At 44.5% G+C, this 16,234-nt stretch overlaps 1 protein-coding gene across 1 annotated transcript in view; it reads right to left on the reverse strand.

Moving 5' to 3' along the window:
* Nucleotides 1–10,967: 10,967 nt before the first annotated feature.
* The window catches only part of PPM1H (protein phosphatase, Mg2+/Mn2+ dependent 1H), a 326,647-nt gene continuing 321,380 nt past the window's right edge, over nucleotides 10,968–16,234 (reverse strand). The window contains 1 exon segment of the mRNA XM_043966035.1: nucleotides 10,968–16,078. Within this exon segment, the coding sequence (XP_043821970.1) occupies nucleotides 15,931–16,078 (148 nt within the window). The 3' untranslated portion in view covers nucleotides 10,968–15,930.

The following is a 16,234-nucleotide window of genomic DNA, read 5'->3' on the forward strand; positions in this document are numbered from 1 at the left end:
AGAAAAGACCTATCTAGCCTAGAGTTCCAACCTGGTCTGGTTCTTCCTCAAGTCCTCCACCATGAGCCTGCTTCAACCACAACCTGCCCCTGCATAATGAGTGTGGAAGCTTTTTATAGGTCTGGAGCAGAGGCGGTCCTTACACACTGCTTCAAGCTGATTGGTTGGCGTCATCCAAATCCATTGGTTCACTGGGCTTGAAGGTGGTCTCCAGTTGAGTTCAAAGTCCTTAGCTTCTGAGAATAATACCTTCTTAAGGGTTAGCCAGGTGTGATTACAATCTAGTTAACCCGAAGTAGGCTAATCAGCAGTCAATCACTCTCACTTAATTCAATCAGTTTAGATTAATTTCCAGGTGGGCCTTTGATTATCTGCTAAATCCCATTATTTTATCACAGTATTACCAAAATGTCACAAAAAATTGAATTACCTGCCAATCAGCACAGATTGGTAACAACTCGAATCTGTAGTCCTAGTTGTCAAGCACATGAAGAAATTAGGTGGCTTTACTGTGGTCTCCAAGCTAGTCTTTTATTAGAAGCCAGGCTCTGGCAAGTGTGCAATGACAGACTTAAAGCAAGCTGCAACATTGTTTTGAGTAAGATAACTATTATAGTGTTGTGGGAGGTTGATAGTTAAAACATCAAGATAAAAAATAACAATAATCATAACAGCAACTGGCATTTAAATAGCTCTTTAAGGTTTACAAAGTGCTTTTTGACAAATATTATCCCATTTGAGCATCACAAAACCTTGGAAGGAGCTATCCCCAATTTTATAGATGAAGAAACTGAGGCAGAGAGAAATAAGTGACTTTTCATATAATTAGTAAATGTTTGGGGTTAGATTTGAACACAGATCTACCTTCCAGACTACAGGTACGGTGGTCTATCCAGCATATCACCTAGCTGCAGTTTGCAGGTCTACTGAGTAGGTTTTTTAATATTTCACCTCAGCTCTGCATTGTTCAAATAAATTTTCTCTAGGTCCCTGTTTTCTAGTAGGCTTGGCCTCTCTGGTGCATAAATTGCCATTCTCTATCAGTCAGTTCTGCCAAGGAAATAAATATCCAAATTTCTTGAACTCACAAGTTGCATGCACTGAACATACCCATTTTAGGATTACTGTTCAGTCACCCATACTCAGCAAATAAAGAAAACTTAGGCTCACCTAAATGCACACATGTGGTTTAGCTGTTATATGTGCTCACAGACATAGTTTTTGCCACAGGAATGGGGAACAACATAAATCCCATCCCTACCCTTCCAGGGAGAGGCTCAAAGCTTCCTCATGCATAGAAGATGGGAAGACATGAGTGGCAAGGGGCAAAAACTCTCCCTATGGAAGATCCTTTGAGTCAGCAAATGTTCCCATTCAGTGGTCAGTAAGGATATTATTGTTCTGTTGTTCTGAAGTGCCCAAATCCTTTAACACTGAGATGTTTGGGGGGCAGCTAGGTGGCGCAGTGGATAAAACACAGGCCCTGGATTCAGGAGTACCTAAGTTCAAATCTGACCTCAGACACTTACTAGCTGTGTGACCCTGGGCAAGTCACTTAACCCCCACTGCCCCCCTACAAAGGTTTCCATCAACACTGAGATGTTTGCCCAGAAGTGGCCAGGGTACAGGTCCAGCATTCCATGAGATGCAATCTGATTGAGTCTCTACTTCATATGATATTCTGTATTACAGAATTTTGACTATATGCTACTAAACTATGTTTGATTTTCTTAAAAAGCATGCATTTTACACTAGGAAGTCAACCCGTGTTAATACTTTCTTTTTTTTTTTCTTTTTGCAGGGCAATAGGGGTTAAGTGACTTGCTCAGGGTCACACAGCCACTAAGTGTCAAGTGTCTGAGGCCAGATTTGAACTCAGGTCTTCCTGAATCCAGGGCCAGTGCTTTATCCACTGCGCCACCTAGCTGCCCTAGGGGGCAGCTTTCATACTTTCATGTAGAAACAACTATAAGCAGGGATGACAACATCATCACCACCCCCATCACAGTCATCATCGTTAGCACTTTAAGATTTGCAAAGTCTTTATATGACATCGAATTTTATCCTCACAGCAACTCTGGTGGGGAGTAGGTGCTATTGTTATCAGCACCCCATTTTACAGGTGGGGAAACTGAGGCTTAGATAAGTTAAGTGACTTGCTTAGGGTCAGATAGTCATTAAGTGTTTGAGGCAGGGTTCCAACCATCTTCCTGACTCCACTGCTCCACCTAAAGGTCTTGTGAATAAAGAAGAGACACTTCAACGACCTTTAATTCCATACATCCTTTAATATCTCAGCTGGGTAGCCAACTTTTTGGTCAATGAGCCTTTCTGAAATTATCTAGGTCGGTTCCCAGTCAACAGGCACAGCACATTGTGAGATTGTATATGCGAATCCTTCAGAGTTTGGCAGCATTTACAAGAGCACGGACTAAATTTCTCTTGGAGCAAAAGCCTGTCAGAACCCAAGATCACCTTGATCAGATGAGGCAATGGAAAAGGATGTTAGTCAAGACAAGAGGGTAATCTATATTGTCGTGGATTTGAGAGTCAGACTCCCTACATTCGAATCTCAGCTCTTCTATTTACTGGAAAGTCACTGGCCAACTCTCTGGACAGAAATTTCTTCATCAATAAAATGAATGGCCTGTACTGGATGTCCTCTGAGGTGCCTTCCAACTTGCCATCTATCACTGTATGAATTAGTTATAATATATGTGTAATTAATATCACCTGAGGTTGCTAATCTTTGAAAAATGTGAGATGGCTAAATTTACCGCTAGTCCTATTATATACTAGGAATGTTTGCCAGATGTCCCCTGCCTTAGTTTTATAGCCTCTAGGGGATGGAAAAACCTATTACCAGCAATGATGGCAAGAATTAAAGTTACCTAGATCCGCAGTCCTCTTGCTTTTTCTTCACTGTGTAAACTCACCATGAAAATGATTTCTACTCTAAAGTCAACATGGGGTAGCAGAAAGGCCCTGGTCAAATGCAATGTTCCTTGTGTCAAAGTTAAAGGACACGTTTGTCCTTTCTGTTAACAATCAATAAACTGTTTTTTTGGGAAAAATGAAGTCTCTATGGGGAAATTATTTGACTATTTTTTAGGAAGCATCTGTTGTATTGAAATAAAATTTATTAGCTAAAAAATAGTGACATATGTAGAGGTGAGGAGGAGAATAAACTGTGATTTGCAATTGGGGAAATGGGACAAAGGTCATCTATCTTTTCAGTCACCTCTAACCAGTCCAGCACTTGTGATTTGGATAAAAGAGGTATGTGAGGGTGAGAGACAGAGAGACAGACAGATAAGCAGACAGACAGAAAGAGACAGAGAGATTTAATGTAGCTTCCTTCTGACCAGTTTCACTTCAATACTTTTCTTTTGGAGGAAATAGAGCTTTGAGAAGACTTCTCCCAGTCAGGGGGTATGTTAGTCAACATGCATTCATTAAGCGCCTGCTACATACGGGACACTGTACTAAGTACTAGGAATACAAAGAAAGGCAAAAGACAATCCCTGCTCCCAAGGAATTCACAGTTTAATTGAGGGGGGGCAGAGGGATAACATGAATACAGCTGTATAAATAGGGTAATTTGGAGAAAGTTAAGAGAGGGAATGCATTAGCTTTAAGGGGGCATCTTTTGAAAAGGCTTCTTGTAGAAGGTGAGGTTTTAGTTATGACTTGAAGGAAGCTAGAGGAAACTGAGGCAAACAGGTACGTGTTGACCAGGGTCCCACAGCTAGTTTATGAGGCTAGATTTGAACTCTGTTCTTCCTGATCCCAAGTCCAGCACTTTATCCAACCTAGGTAGAGATGAAGGAGAGAGAATTCCACGTATGTTGGACAGCCAGTAAAAATGCATGGACTTTTTCATGCGCAATCATCTTTTTTTAAATTATACTATGTTATGGAAATGCTTGTTTTATTCCATAAATTTAAAAAAGAGAACGATTTTTAAAATGCATGGACTTGGGAGATGGAGTGACTTGGTTCGGGAACATGAGGGAGGCCAGTGCCACTGGATCACAGAAGAGGTGGGAGTAAGGTGTAAGAAGACTGTACAAGTAGGAGGAGGTCCAGATTATAAAGGATTTGAATGCCAGAGGCTTTTACATTGGATGCTGGAGATGGCCAGGAGCCATTGGAGTTGGAGTAGTGGGGTGTGTGTGTATGTGTGACATGGTGAGACTTGTTCTTTAGGAAGATTAATTTGACAGCTGAATGGAAAGTGGACCAGAATGGGGAGAGATTTGAGACAGGGAGATCAACTAGCATGCTACATCTATAGTCCAGTTATGAGATGATGAAGACCTACAAAGGGTAGTGGCAGTGTCAGAGGAGAGAAGAGGGTGTGTGCAAGAGAGATTATGAAGGAAAAGGAAAAAATGACAGGATTCAATAAGAGATTGGACATGGAGGGTGAGAGAGAATGAAGTGTTATTAATGACACCCAGGGTGCAAGCCTGTGGGATAATGATCACCTTGACAACGACAGTGGAGTTTGAAAGAAAAGGAATTTTGGGGGGAAATAAGGCATTCAGTTTTGTACATGTCGAGTTTAAGATGTCAATGGAGAGGGGCAGCTAGGTGGCACAGTGGATAGAGCACTGGCCCTGGAGTCAGAAGGACCCAAGTTCAAATATGGCCTCAGACACTTAGCTTACTAGCTGTGTGACCCTGGGCAAGTCACTTAACCCTAACTGCCCTCACCAAAAAAAGAAAAAAAAAAGAAATCAAAAAGATGTCAATGGAGGGGGCAGCTAGGTGATGCAGCGGATAGAGCACTGGCCCTGGATTCAGGAGTACCTGAGTTCATATCCAGCCTCAGACACTTGACACTTACTAGCTGTGTGACCTTGGGCAAGTCACTTAACCCTCATTGCCCAACCTTCCCCCCCCAAAAAAAAGATGTCAATGGAGACATCCAATGGGCAGTTAGGAATGTAAGTCCATGAGTTAGGAGAGTGGTTGCAGCTAGATAAACAGATCTGAGAATCACCAGCGCAGACAGGACCAGAATGGTCCATGGGAGCAGATGAGATCACCAAGTGAAATAGTATATATTGTATGCCAATGTATTTTATTTTATGCATTTAAAATCATGATTCTGATCCACAGGCCAAATCAGACCCCCAAAGGGTTCTATGACACCCAAAAGGTTAAGAATACTTATGTGGAGGTAGCTAGGTAGCACAGTGGATAGAACACTGGCCCTGGAGTCAGGAGGACCTGAGTTTAAATCTAGCCTCAGACACCAACTAGATGTGTGACCCTGGGCAAGTCACTTAACCCCGATTGCCTCAAAAAGCCCAAAAACCAATGAAACAAAAAAACCCTGACCTAGAACGTCCTGACAAGCAGTCATCCAGCCTGACAATGTCTAGTATTTGTGAACATGTTACTTTCTAAGATAGTCCTACTACCTTTTGAGATAGCTCTCCTTGTTACGGCATTGAACCAAAATCTTATCTACCTCGTTCTTCCTCTAGCGCCAAATAAGTTTCTCTCTTCTTCCATGTAACAACCTTTCAAATGGCTGAAGATGACAGCCTCCAACTCATGTGCCTCCCTTTATAAGCTAATTTCCTCAATCAATCTGGATATGGTATGGATTGGAATCCCTTTGTCATCCTGTTCACTTTCCTTTGTGCCCACTTCTTCCTGAAACACTGGGCCCAGAATTAGATGCCATACTCTACATGTGATCTGATTGGCACAGAGTGGACTGGGACTACGAACTCCCTTATTCTATGAATGGTTGAATCCATCGCGGAAAGAGCAATGGATTTGGGAGTCAGGGGCCAAGTGGGTTCAAATACCACTTCTGACACTTATTAATGATGTCATATATGGACAAATTACTTCGACTTTGTAAGCTTCAGTCTCTTCATCTGTAGAATCCTACTTCAAGGATTATGAGAATCAAACGGGATAAGGTATCTAACTACATGTACTTTAAATGTCATTATTGGTGTGTGTGTGTGTGTGTGTGTGTGTGTGTGTGTGTGTGGCTGCATAACACTGTTGATTTGTTTGCAGTTCTATAAATCCTTGAGCCCTTTTTCACATAATAGCTAACATTTACATAGCACTTACTATGTGTCACAAACTGTGCTAAATACTTTATATTTAATTATCTCATTTCGATTCGACCTGGGAGGTAGGTTATCCTCATTTAACAGATGAGGAAACTGAGGCATATAGAGGTTAAGTGACTTGGCTAGAGTCACACAGGTAGTATCTGAGGTTGGATTGGAACTCAGGTGTCACTGACTCCACATCTATGTACCATTGCCTCAGTGAACTGATTCTAGACATGCCTTAACAATCCTGCATTTGGGGGGCAGCTAGGTGGCGCAGTGGATAAAGCACTGGCCCTGGATTCAGGAGTACCTGAGTTCAAATCCGGCCTCAGACACTTGACACTTACTAGCTGTGTGACCCTGGGCAAATCACTTAACCCCCATTGCCTCTCAAAAAAAAAAAAAAAAAAGAACCTATGATTTGGGCAGCTAGATGGCACAGTAGATAAAGCACCGGCCCTGGATTCAGGAGTACCTGAGTTCAAATCCGGCCCTAGACACTTACCACTTGCTAGCTGTGTGACCCTGGGCAAGTCACTTAACCCCAATTGCCTCACAAAAAACAAAAAACAAACAAAAAAACCCAATCCTGCATTTGTTCATTCAGTACAATTTTCCCCGCTGTATTTCATCTTTCAGTTGTCTAATCCAACAAGTATATATTAAGGCATAGACTGTGCAAGGCATTGGGAAAGAACTTGATTAAGTACCTACTAGGTGCTAAATGCTTTATGAGTACCTCATTTGAGCCTCACAATAGGTGGGCACTATTATCCCTAATTTACAGAATGAGGAAACTGAGGCAGGTAGTGTTTAAATGACTTGCCCAGGATCCCACAGCTATTAAGTGCCTGAGGCTGGATTTGAATTCAGGTCTTCTTGACTTCAGGCCCACTGTTCTATCCATTACACCATTTGGCCGCCTCTAATCTCTGGCAGATACAAAGAAAAAGTCCCTGCTCTTGTGAAACTTTTGTTCTTTTCAGATTAAACCTATCATGCCAGTCTCTGGAGATTTCTTTCAGATCCTGATTCTCTCATTTTAGAACATCTATGTTTAAGTCTTGGCTCCAATACTTATACTTCTGAATTTAAGTCATTTAACCTCTCCTCCTCAGTTTAATATAAAATGGACTACTTGTGCAATATGTGGGTGTCACTTTTACCTTTATAAGCTTCATTTTCCTCATCTACAAAATGGGATACTTATCTTACCTCAAGAATTATGAGAATCAAATGGGATGAAATATCTACATGAACTTTAAATGTTATTATTAGCTGGGTGGGGGGAAGGCTGCTGCCCACTGCTGACTAAGTCAACCTTATACTTCTATGTGGTCACAATAACCTCATGGGATCATTGAGAAGAAGAGTATTTTGTGAATGTTAAATGCAAGTTACAAATGAGTGACACAGTGGATTTGTAAAAATCAGATTTAGAAGGGGAAATGTGGCCCAGTGGGATATTACAAAGCCCTAGAACCAAATCGAGGCTTTCCTGATCAACAGCTGGCACAAAGCGACTTAGTTTGGGGTTTTTTGCAGCCATTCTGTAGGCTCCCTCCCTCTGAGGGAGCCCCTACTGATCCCTGAGAAGGCAACATTCACAGGTATAACATATCCACTTTGGGACAAGCCCAAGACTCACACTGAATGCCTCCAAGCCAAGCCCGCCCTTCCCCATCCATCCTTAAGCCTCACTGGAAGGAGGAGGCCTGAGCGGAACAGCTTAGCTGATGGAAGGCACAGCCTGAGCTGACAGCAGTGAGATGTATTGAGTGAGCAGCAGGGTTTTTTTTTTCCCCCTCTAGGATTCTAATTACGGAAAAGCAATTAAAAAAAGGCAGACTAATTGCTAGGATACCTAATTCACTCTTTGGGCTGTCATTTAGTTAATGGAAAAGACCGAGATGGCAATAACTACGAAGTGTTGGTAAGCATGAATTTTTAAAAGATGGGAGGAGAGGATGTCACAACCAACACATGGACGCCACATGTCTGGTATGGCCTAGACAATGGCATGACGCTCCCAACCTGGGTCCCCTACTATGTCATGACCCTTTTGCATCATTGGACTGAAAGGATTCCCAGCCCTCAGTGTTAACATTTGTTAACTAGAATTGGGTTGATGGGTTTATTTGGTTTACAACACATTTCCAGTGCCCCCAGGCTCTTACCACCTCTGCAATCAAATGTCCCAGGGGTCAAAACAAGGGGATAGTAAGTACATTGGTTCACAGGGTCATGGCCAGAAGGCCAGCTGCTCCAAACCCTTCATTCTGCAGGTAAGGAAATAGGGACCCAGAAAAGTCCACTCTCAAGTTTTAACCCGAGTTCCTTCGTTTTCATTGTCCAGAGAAGCAGTGTCTCACAGAGGAATCCGAGGGTGGTGCTTGTGTGTTGATATGTGTTCTCCCAGAATCATCTGAGAAGTGCTATTAGGACAGCCAGGTTGGTGCAGTGGCTAAGAATGCTGGGCCTGAAGTCTGGAGTTCAAATTTGGCCTCAGATACTTACTAGCATGTGCCAGTAGGTAAGTCACTTAGCCTTGTTTGCCTCAACTACCTCATCTACAAAATTATCTGGAAAAGGAAATGATGAACCACTCCAGTATCTAAGAAAACCCCATACAGGGTTTGAGAAGAGTCGGACATGATTGAAAATGCCTGAATGACAACAATTAAGGGAAAAAACGATGGCTGACATCTTATATGTTTAACACTATAAAACATTTCATAGTTTACAAATGGAAGGGACTAAAGTCTCAACTAAAGAGTTTATTTGAGCCAACTCTTTTTTTTTTTTTTTTACAGATAAGGTACCTGAGACCAAAGAGGTTGAGGTCATGCCTAGTCCTTTGCGAATGTTAACTTGTTTGATCATAAAAATACTGATTTATGTACATAAATAATAGGTTGCTCTCACTTCCACTTTATGGCCTCGAGATTAAGCTGACTTGCCCAAGTTCACCTAATTAATTATGCCAGAGAAGGATCTGAAACTAAATCTCTTTGGCTTCAAGTCTGGTAGTTTATCCACCAAGAAGTATGGCTTCTCTGTATGGATGATAATCCCTGCTGAAAACAGAAATTACAGCACAATGGAAAGAGCACTTGGTAAAGATACTGGAGTGGTTGACTATTTCCTTCTCTAGCTCAGTTTACTGATGAGGAGACTGAGGCAAACAGTTAAATGACTTGCCCAGGGTCACACAGTTAGTAAATACCTGAGGCTGGATTTGAACTCAGGTTCTCTGCACTACAGGTCTGTCGCTCTAGCCACTGCCCACTTTTACCCCCTTATTTTAGAGCGTAGGAAACTGAGGCCCAGATAATTGATTTTCCCAAGATCCCATAGCTAGGATTTGAACCCAAGTTTTCTGACTTCAAATCCATAGCCTTTTCCATTATACACCATACTCTCTATCCCCTCTTCTGAATGAGCTCCATTAACCTACATTTCTCTATCTTATGTAACGATTGGAATGACGCCACCTGCTGGAGACTTACTGTAGAAGAGTTCCGCCCATGAAGCGAAGGGTTTTGAGGGCAAGACCAGGAGTCTTTTCTTTGGCATCAGGAAGTGACGTTGGCTAGTGGGAGGAGGAAGGAAGAGACTGGCGCTCGGTCTCAGGCTTTTTTTCCTTTGGACTCTGGTGGAGAGCGGAGCTAAAAATGTGCTCTCCCTTTAATAGATAGGAATCTAGGCCTTTTTCTCTCTCTTTACCAAATTCTTATTCTCCTTAATAAATGCTTAAAAGTCTAACTCTTGCTAAAGCTTATAATTTATTGGCGACCATTCATTAGATATTTTAGACAGTTTAGCTAGAATTTTAGCCCTTAACACTTAGTTGCTATAGTCTACAGAAAAATTTCTAATTACTTCACAGGTACACTTTCCCCAAATAATTTTTCCTCCAACTACAAATTTTTAATGATTTTATCCAACCATGTAACTTAACTTTGCAAGACCAATAACACCTTTGTCACCAGAACACTCAAAGGGTTAGACATTTTTTTTTGGAAGGGGAAACAAAGCTGTTTGATTACTATATAAAAACCTGCAAACCTGTTTTCTCCAAGGATTATTTCCTTTCCTTCCCTCTTCCCTGCCTGTCCCACCCCCATCCCTTTTTGGGTAGCAATTTTAGGTTGCTCTGTAATCTCCTTCCACCCTTGCTTTTCCTAAGTAAATGCTCAAATAAAGATTCAGCATTTTTCTTGGCAATCCTTGTGAACCCAGTCTTCCAGACTATTCATCAAATTGTTAGTATTTTCCCAATTCTCTTAGCTTCCTAGAGCCAAATGGAGTAGTTTTCCATGAAGAGTCTTATTTCAGATCAAAGGTGTTTCCCCCATATCCTCCCCAACCTGGTAACAGTGTCTTCCTTCGACTCCCGTCAGGGAATCACAAACCCACTCAAATCTTGGCTCTTTTCTGTTCTATCATCAGTAAGAATGGGCAGCTCACTCCCTCTCTTACCTGAGATTACCTTACCTCTTAGCCAGGGATGTTCATCTGGGCATTATTCTGGTTGGTCTCCATAGCTGGATTCTAGGTGTATATTTTTAAAGGTACCGGCATCTCCGGGCGCTTATGTTATTTCTGTAAAGGCTTAGAATACTCGTTTCATTTTCCCTTGAGGGAGTGTTCAGATATGTGCTACTTCTTGGCATGGATAACTTCTCCAGTTGGGTGATCATAAATTGGTGATCACAGGCTATAGAATTGCAAAGGGCCTCAATGACCACCTAGCCAGCTCTTACCCCCTCATTTTAGAGACCAGGAAAACCCGGCCCAGTGAGGCGATTTGCACAAGGTCCTACTGCGAGCAGGACAGTCAGAGACGGAAAAAAAAAAAAAAACCAGCCTTGATGAAGGTGTCCTATGTACATATATATAATCTTTTTATTTTAAAATGTCAACGAGCATATACATTTCTCCTTAGCTTCTCCCTCGAGACATTGCACTTAAGTTTTCAGAACACATACAATAAATCCTTTGTACTAAAACAGTTTTTGTTTGGGTTGGGGGGTGCCTTACAAAAGTCAACACAGTCGAAAAAAGCAGAAATGTGTATTGTTCTGAAATCCATTTCCTGACAGATTTTCCACCCTCTTCGTTACAGAAGGGTCCTTATGGGAAAAAAAAAAAAAAAAAGCAAATGATCACACAGTCTTGAAAGTGTGGTTTCTGTTATAGGTCTGCCTTAACAACCAGCAGGAACAAAGAAAATGGAAGTGAAACAAGAGTAGGAAAGAGTAACCCTCAAAAAATCCCTAAGAAATAGAAACAACAACAACCACAACAACAGCAACAACAACCAAAAAAATCCCCCAACAGACATCAACAAACATAATGGACTCATGGAAGGATTAAAAGGATTGGAGGCCTCGTGGGCTCCTCCCTCCTCCAAGTATATCGTAGGTAGAAATTGGCAGCACACATACAGTCTCGTTTGGTCACTGTCTATGTGGTAGCTACACAAACACATCTTCATCTAAGACAAAGGGAAAAAAAAGTAAAGCTATTTACACAAGAGTACATGGTGGGGTGAGACGGTCAAGCCCGTTCAAGTTGGCATTCCAATCTGGACTGAGCCTTCATTTTGGTTCGGCTGCCTACACCGTGTGGTCCTCAGATATCTCACTGCTTTATCCATGTGCCACATCACCAGCCCGGCTCGGCCAAGACCTGCTCTGATTCCAAGACGTCAGGGAAGGCCAGGGGGAGCCGTTTGGCTTCGCACACCCTCTGGTCTTTGGTACTTGGAGTTTTCCAGTGTAGAACTCTGTCCAGTGGCCGGAGGCCTTTTCTATTTTTAAAAAGCTTGTAGAGGGGTGAGCCTGACATCTCTTTGTTTGTGAAAACCCTGCTGTTTTCTCTCTCTCTCTCTCTCTCTCTCCCTGACTGTCCTATGAGGGGCTGCTTATTAAAAAAAAAAAAAATCCCATTAAGGCTTTATTATTCACTGGGGGAAAGAGTGTAGAGCTGCTTGGGCCCTTGAAGGGAAGGCTATATACCTGGTCATATAAAATCTCCTCTCCCTGATTAATAAATAATAGCCTGACTTCATGAAGGGGGGAGGTTGGGGCACAGACCTGAGTGAAACTGAGAGAAATTGGAATAGCAGATTATCTTCTCAGAGGGTCCCAGGATTGGAAGCCATCCCTCTCCACCACCGCGGCTAAAGCTCTGCCCGAGATGAAGGGTGGCACAGAAGCAAAGGGACTGTTAAAACTTCTCCCCTGCCCCATCCGCCCCTCCCCCCCAGTATGCTGGGGACCAGAGCAGAACTTAGTGGAGAAAGCTTTGAGCCCACTTCCCTATTATCAAGAAGGCAGCTCTGAGGCCAACCACAGCTGGGTACCCACCTTCCCCCCTCCCAGGCCCAGTTCCACGTACTCCTTCCTCCTTTGTCACTCATGAGCCTTTGGTTAGGATTCACCCCGGCCGCGATCAGGGGACAAAGCCAGGCTGATCTAATATCCCAGGGCCAAGGGTGCTGGAAGGGGTTTGTGTGGGGAATGGTTCAGTCTAGAGCCTGAATCAGGATGGAAGTCTGGGTTTGTTAGCAGTTTTCCCTTCCTTTAATGAAAACAGTGTTGACAAAATCGAGGGCTTGTAGGGGTTGGAGAAGCCCAGCTGGGAAATGGAAAGAGCCATCTTAATAAGATAAGTGGGTAACTTGGGCGGGAGGGTGGTGGTGGAAGGGATTCACTTAAAAAACAACAACAACACAAAAATACCACAAGACAAAAAACACTCCAATACCCAGGATAACTAGAATAACATAACTGGGAAATGAAAAGCAAGACTTCCTTTGGGACAGCTACAAGTAGATTTGGCTCTAAGTCAGATACACTAGACTTGGTGGCATAGAAATAAATAGAATTTGGAGCGCATCGCCTTTTGGGCTTACTGGGAAGTCCTCTGACAGCCAACACATTATCTAGGCGGGGTCACTGCCCAAGGATGAAGGGTTCTGTTCCCTCCCATCTGGTGAGAAAGGCAAATATGCAGCGGGCTCAATTCACAAGCGATCTTGATGTGGGGCTCTAGCAAGTCATTTTTTAGTGAGGCAACTGGGGTTAAGTGACTTGCCCAGGGTCACACAGCTAGTAAGTGTTAAGTGTCTGAGGCCACATTTGAACTCAGGCACTCCTGAATCCAGGGCTGGTGCTCTATCTACTGCACCACCTAGCTGCCCCTAGGAAATCATTTTTGTCACTTCTGATTTATTCCCCCTTCACAGCACCAGGACCCGGCATTGAAGGCCTTTTCTCCTTCCTCCATGCAGCAGCCCTGCTTTTCAGATCTGAAGATGCCACATTAGGGACAGAGTTGGGCTTGTGCTGTTTGAGAAATAAATCTCTTCACTCAATGGGACTTGTTTTCCCTATGGCTTGTGAGTGGGATTTCTGGATGCTGTCCTGAAATGACAACTGGTGGAGTTCTCCAAGGGTGGGGCTTCAGGGCTAGCCAACGTGGCTGTCCAGGGGAGAGACAGTCTGAGGCCTAGTAGCCATGCTACGAGCCAGGCTGCTACTGCTGCTTCTCAGCTTGGAACAGGTGGCAAACTGGGGGCTAAGTCAAGAAGTCTGGCTGCCATTACATAGTAGGACCGAAGACACCCACAACAGAGGAAGGCATGGGCCCCCAAGGGGAAAAGGAGAACAAAGGGCATGTGCAAGAGTGTGCCTGCCTGCCTGGGTGCCTGTATATTGGTAGAGGGGGTTAGGGGACAAGCTACTTAGCATCACAGAGCCTGAGGCCTGCTTCCATGAGAAAAAGGTCCAAGGCCCCAACAGACAGTCCTCTGCGACACCATTCGTCCTGTTTGTATGTGCCTGAAAGGGAGGAGGCCAAGGTGTCTTTGGCTCCCCTCACTCAGGCCATATCTGCATTTCCTTGTCTGTGGCATCACACGCAGTCAACACGGGAACCACAGAAGTGCCACGTCCGCCTCCAGCCACTGAGCTCCGCAGCGTAGCATCAGACACAAGGGTGGATTTGATCAGCAGAGGAAGGAAGTGGGAGGGGGCCTACCTCGTGTGGGCAGACCTAGATGGACAAAGTGTTACAGAGGATCCTTGCAGCCAGTGGTTGGGGGTAAATACCTGGTGAGCTCCTTAGTACTGAACCGCTGCTTGGCGAGTGACTAGTCTACATATCATGGAATAATTCCCGAGTAGGAAGGCTCTAAGCCAATCCTAAGAAAATCTTAATGCCTCCAGGAACGCCAAAGACGTGGCAGCCCCGTGGAAATGCCAGCCCTCTTCTCCTCTGGGGAAGGAATTCAAATATGTGTGAAACGTGGAACTGGCTAGCTGGCATTTTTTAGAATCACACCGACTGCCTTCTTCTCTTTCACTGGCCTACAGAAATGGTTTTCATTATGGAAAGTGGTTAGCTTGGTGAAGACACCCCAAGTATCCAAGGTTCGTGGAGGAGACGTAGCTGGTGGACCCCACTCCCTGCCTCATCCCAGGTCCCACAAAGCAAAGCACTGTCATTTCTGCACAGTAATCAGAAAGAATATTTACTTCATTTTGAATCCCATCCCCCTTAAAAAAAAAAAGTTGGCAGGGTTGGATTAGGGTTACAGAAGTGGGGCGCTTTGGCGTATGAGCAAGAACTGTGAAATCATATCTCAAGACGAGAGATGGCTGGGAGGAAGGGTGAAGCAGTCGGGGCTCTAGGGGTGTAAGAGAGACCAGATTGGAAATGCTAATGGATACCAAGGGGAGTCAGAGATGGTTGCCTCCTGGTCACTGTCCAGGTATCCTGGTTTGCTTTTAGGTATGGAGTAGAGAAGGGACATGACACCTTGGATACTGTAGTACTCCTCAAAGGAGGTACAGCTAAAAGGCCGATGCAAGAAACTCCCCAGACACTCGGGTCTCCTAAACACTGCTTCAAATAGGTCTCCATATACACAGTGATCCTTTAAACAGGATGGGTGATAGGAGGAGAGAGGGAGGCAGCCATTCAGTGAATGGAAATCCCCACTCCCAGAGAGACACTTTGGGCCCCCAACAGGAAAGACCAATGAGGGGACCAGAAAGGTCCGAGGGACTATACAGGTTTGGGTGAAAACAAATCAATCTGGAAAGAGAACGCACCCCAGGAGGACGCTCACTGTTATACAACAACAGCGTTCTGTCATCCAGGGCCCTGTCCCACAGGGCTGTTGTGGGTGAGAAGCTGAAGGGACTGCCCTGGGCCCCAGCCCCACTCTGTGGACCAGGAAGATGGGAATTTAAGGAATGCAAAAAAAATAAACCACCTCCTCCCCACCCCCTTCGAATATCATACCCATAAAAAACCCCCCACCCAAGTCTTCTAAGCTTTCCCTGTAACAAGCACCAGGCTGACTGGAGGAAGGACGACTTGGGCTGTCCAATCCAGCATTCACTCTCAGTGATTTTCCAGTGTGCATCTTCCTCAGTTCTCAGGGAAGCTTGCTGGCAACACCTCTTAGCGGGGTTATCCCTGAATTGGCTTTCTCCAACTACTCTGGAACAAAAGAAATACTCCTGTGGCCCCAAATGGGTAGGCCTCAACTCAGGTGATCTAGAAAAGGAAGCGAGAGGAACCCGGCGCAGGGGAGAAGTCTTTGCATTTCCGCTCCTGCCGTGTGCCAAGGGATACCTGAAGCACTGGGAGGCAGAGGCACTTGTAGAGCCCCGCCTGGGGGAACAGCAGACTCCTCACCCACGGGGCATGGACTGGACTGGAGGACACCCCTCGGTACTGGCATCTGCATTTCCCTTCCTCCCAGAGACACCGCCTCTCTTCCAACAACCCTCCCAGTCCCCTGGGCCGCTCCGGAGGCTCATGACAGTCTGTTCCCGTGTATTAAAGGAATGACATAAACAGAGATGTCGTCTCCGGAGCCCAGCCGGTCGTTGGATATGCGCCAGCCTCTGTCCTTCAGCACGCCACGAGCTCGCATGACCAGGTCTTGAGCTGCCAGTGTATACCTGGGCAGGGGGAAGTAGGGACAACAGTCAGTCAATAGGCAGTTGTGAAGCAATGACTCTATGCCGGGCCTGGGGGGGGGGGGGAAGTAGGGACAACAGTCAGTCAATAGGCAGTTGTGAAGCAATGACTCTATGCTGGGCCTCCGGCTGAGCCAG

The sequence above is a fragment of the Dromiciops gliroides genome, chromosome 5 (genome assembly GCF_019393635.1).
Source record: "Dromiciops gliroides isolate mDroGli1 chromosome 5, mDroGli1.pri, whole genome shotgun sequence".
Lineage (NCBI taxonomy): Eukaryota > Metazoa > Chordata > Mammalia > Microbiotheria > Microbiotheriidae > Dromiciops > Dromiciops gliroides.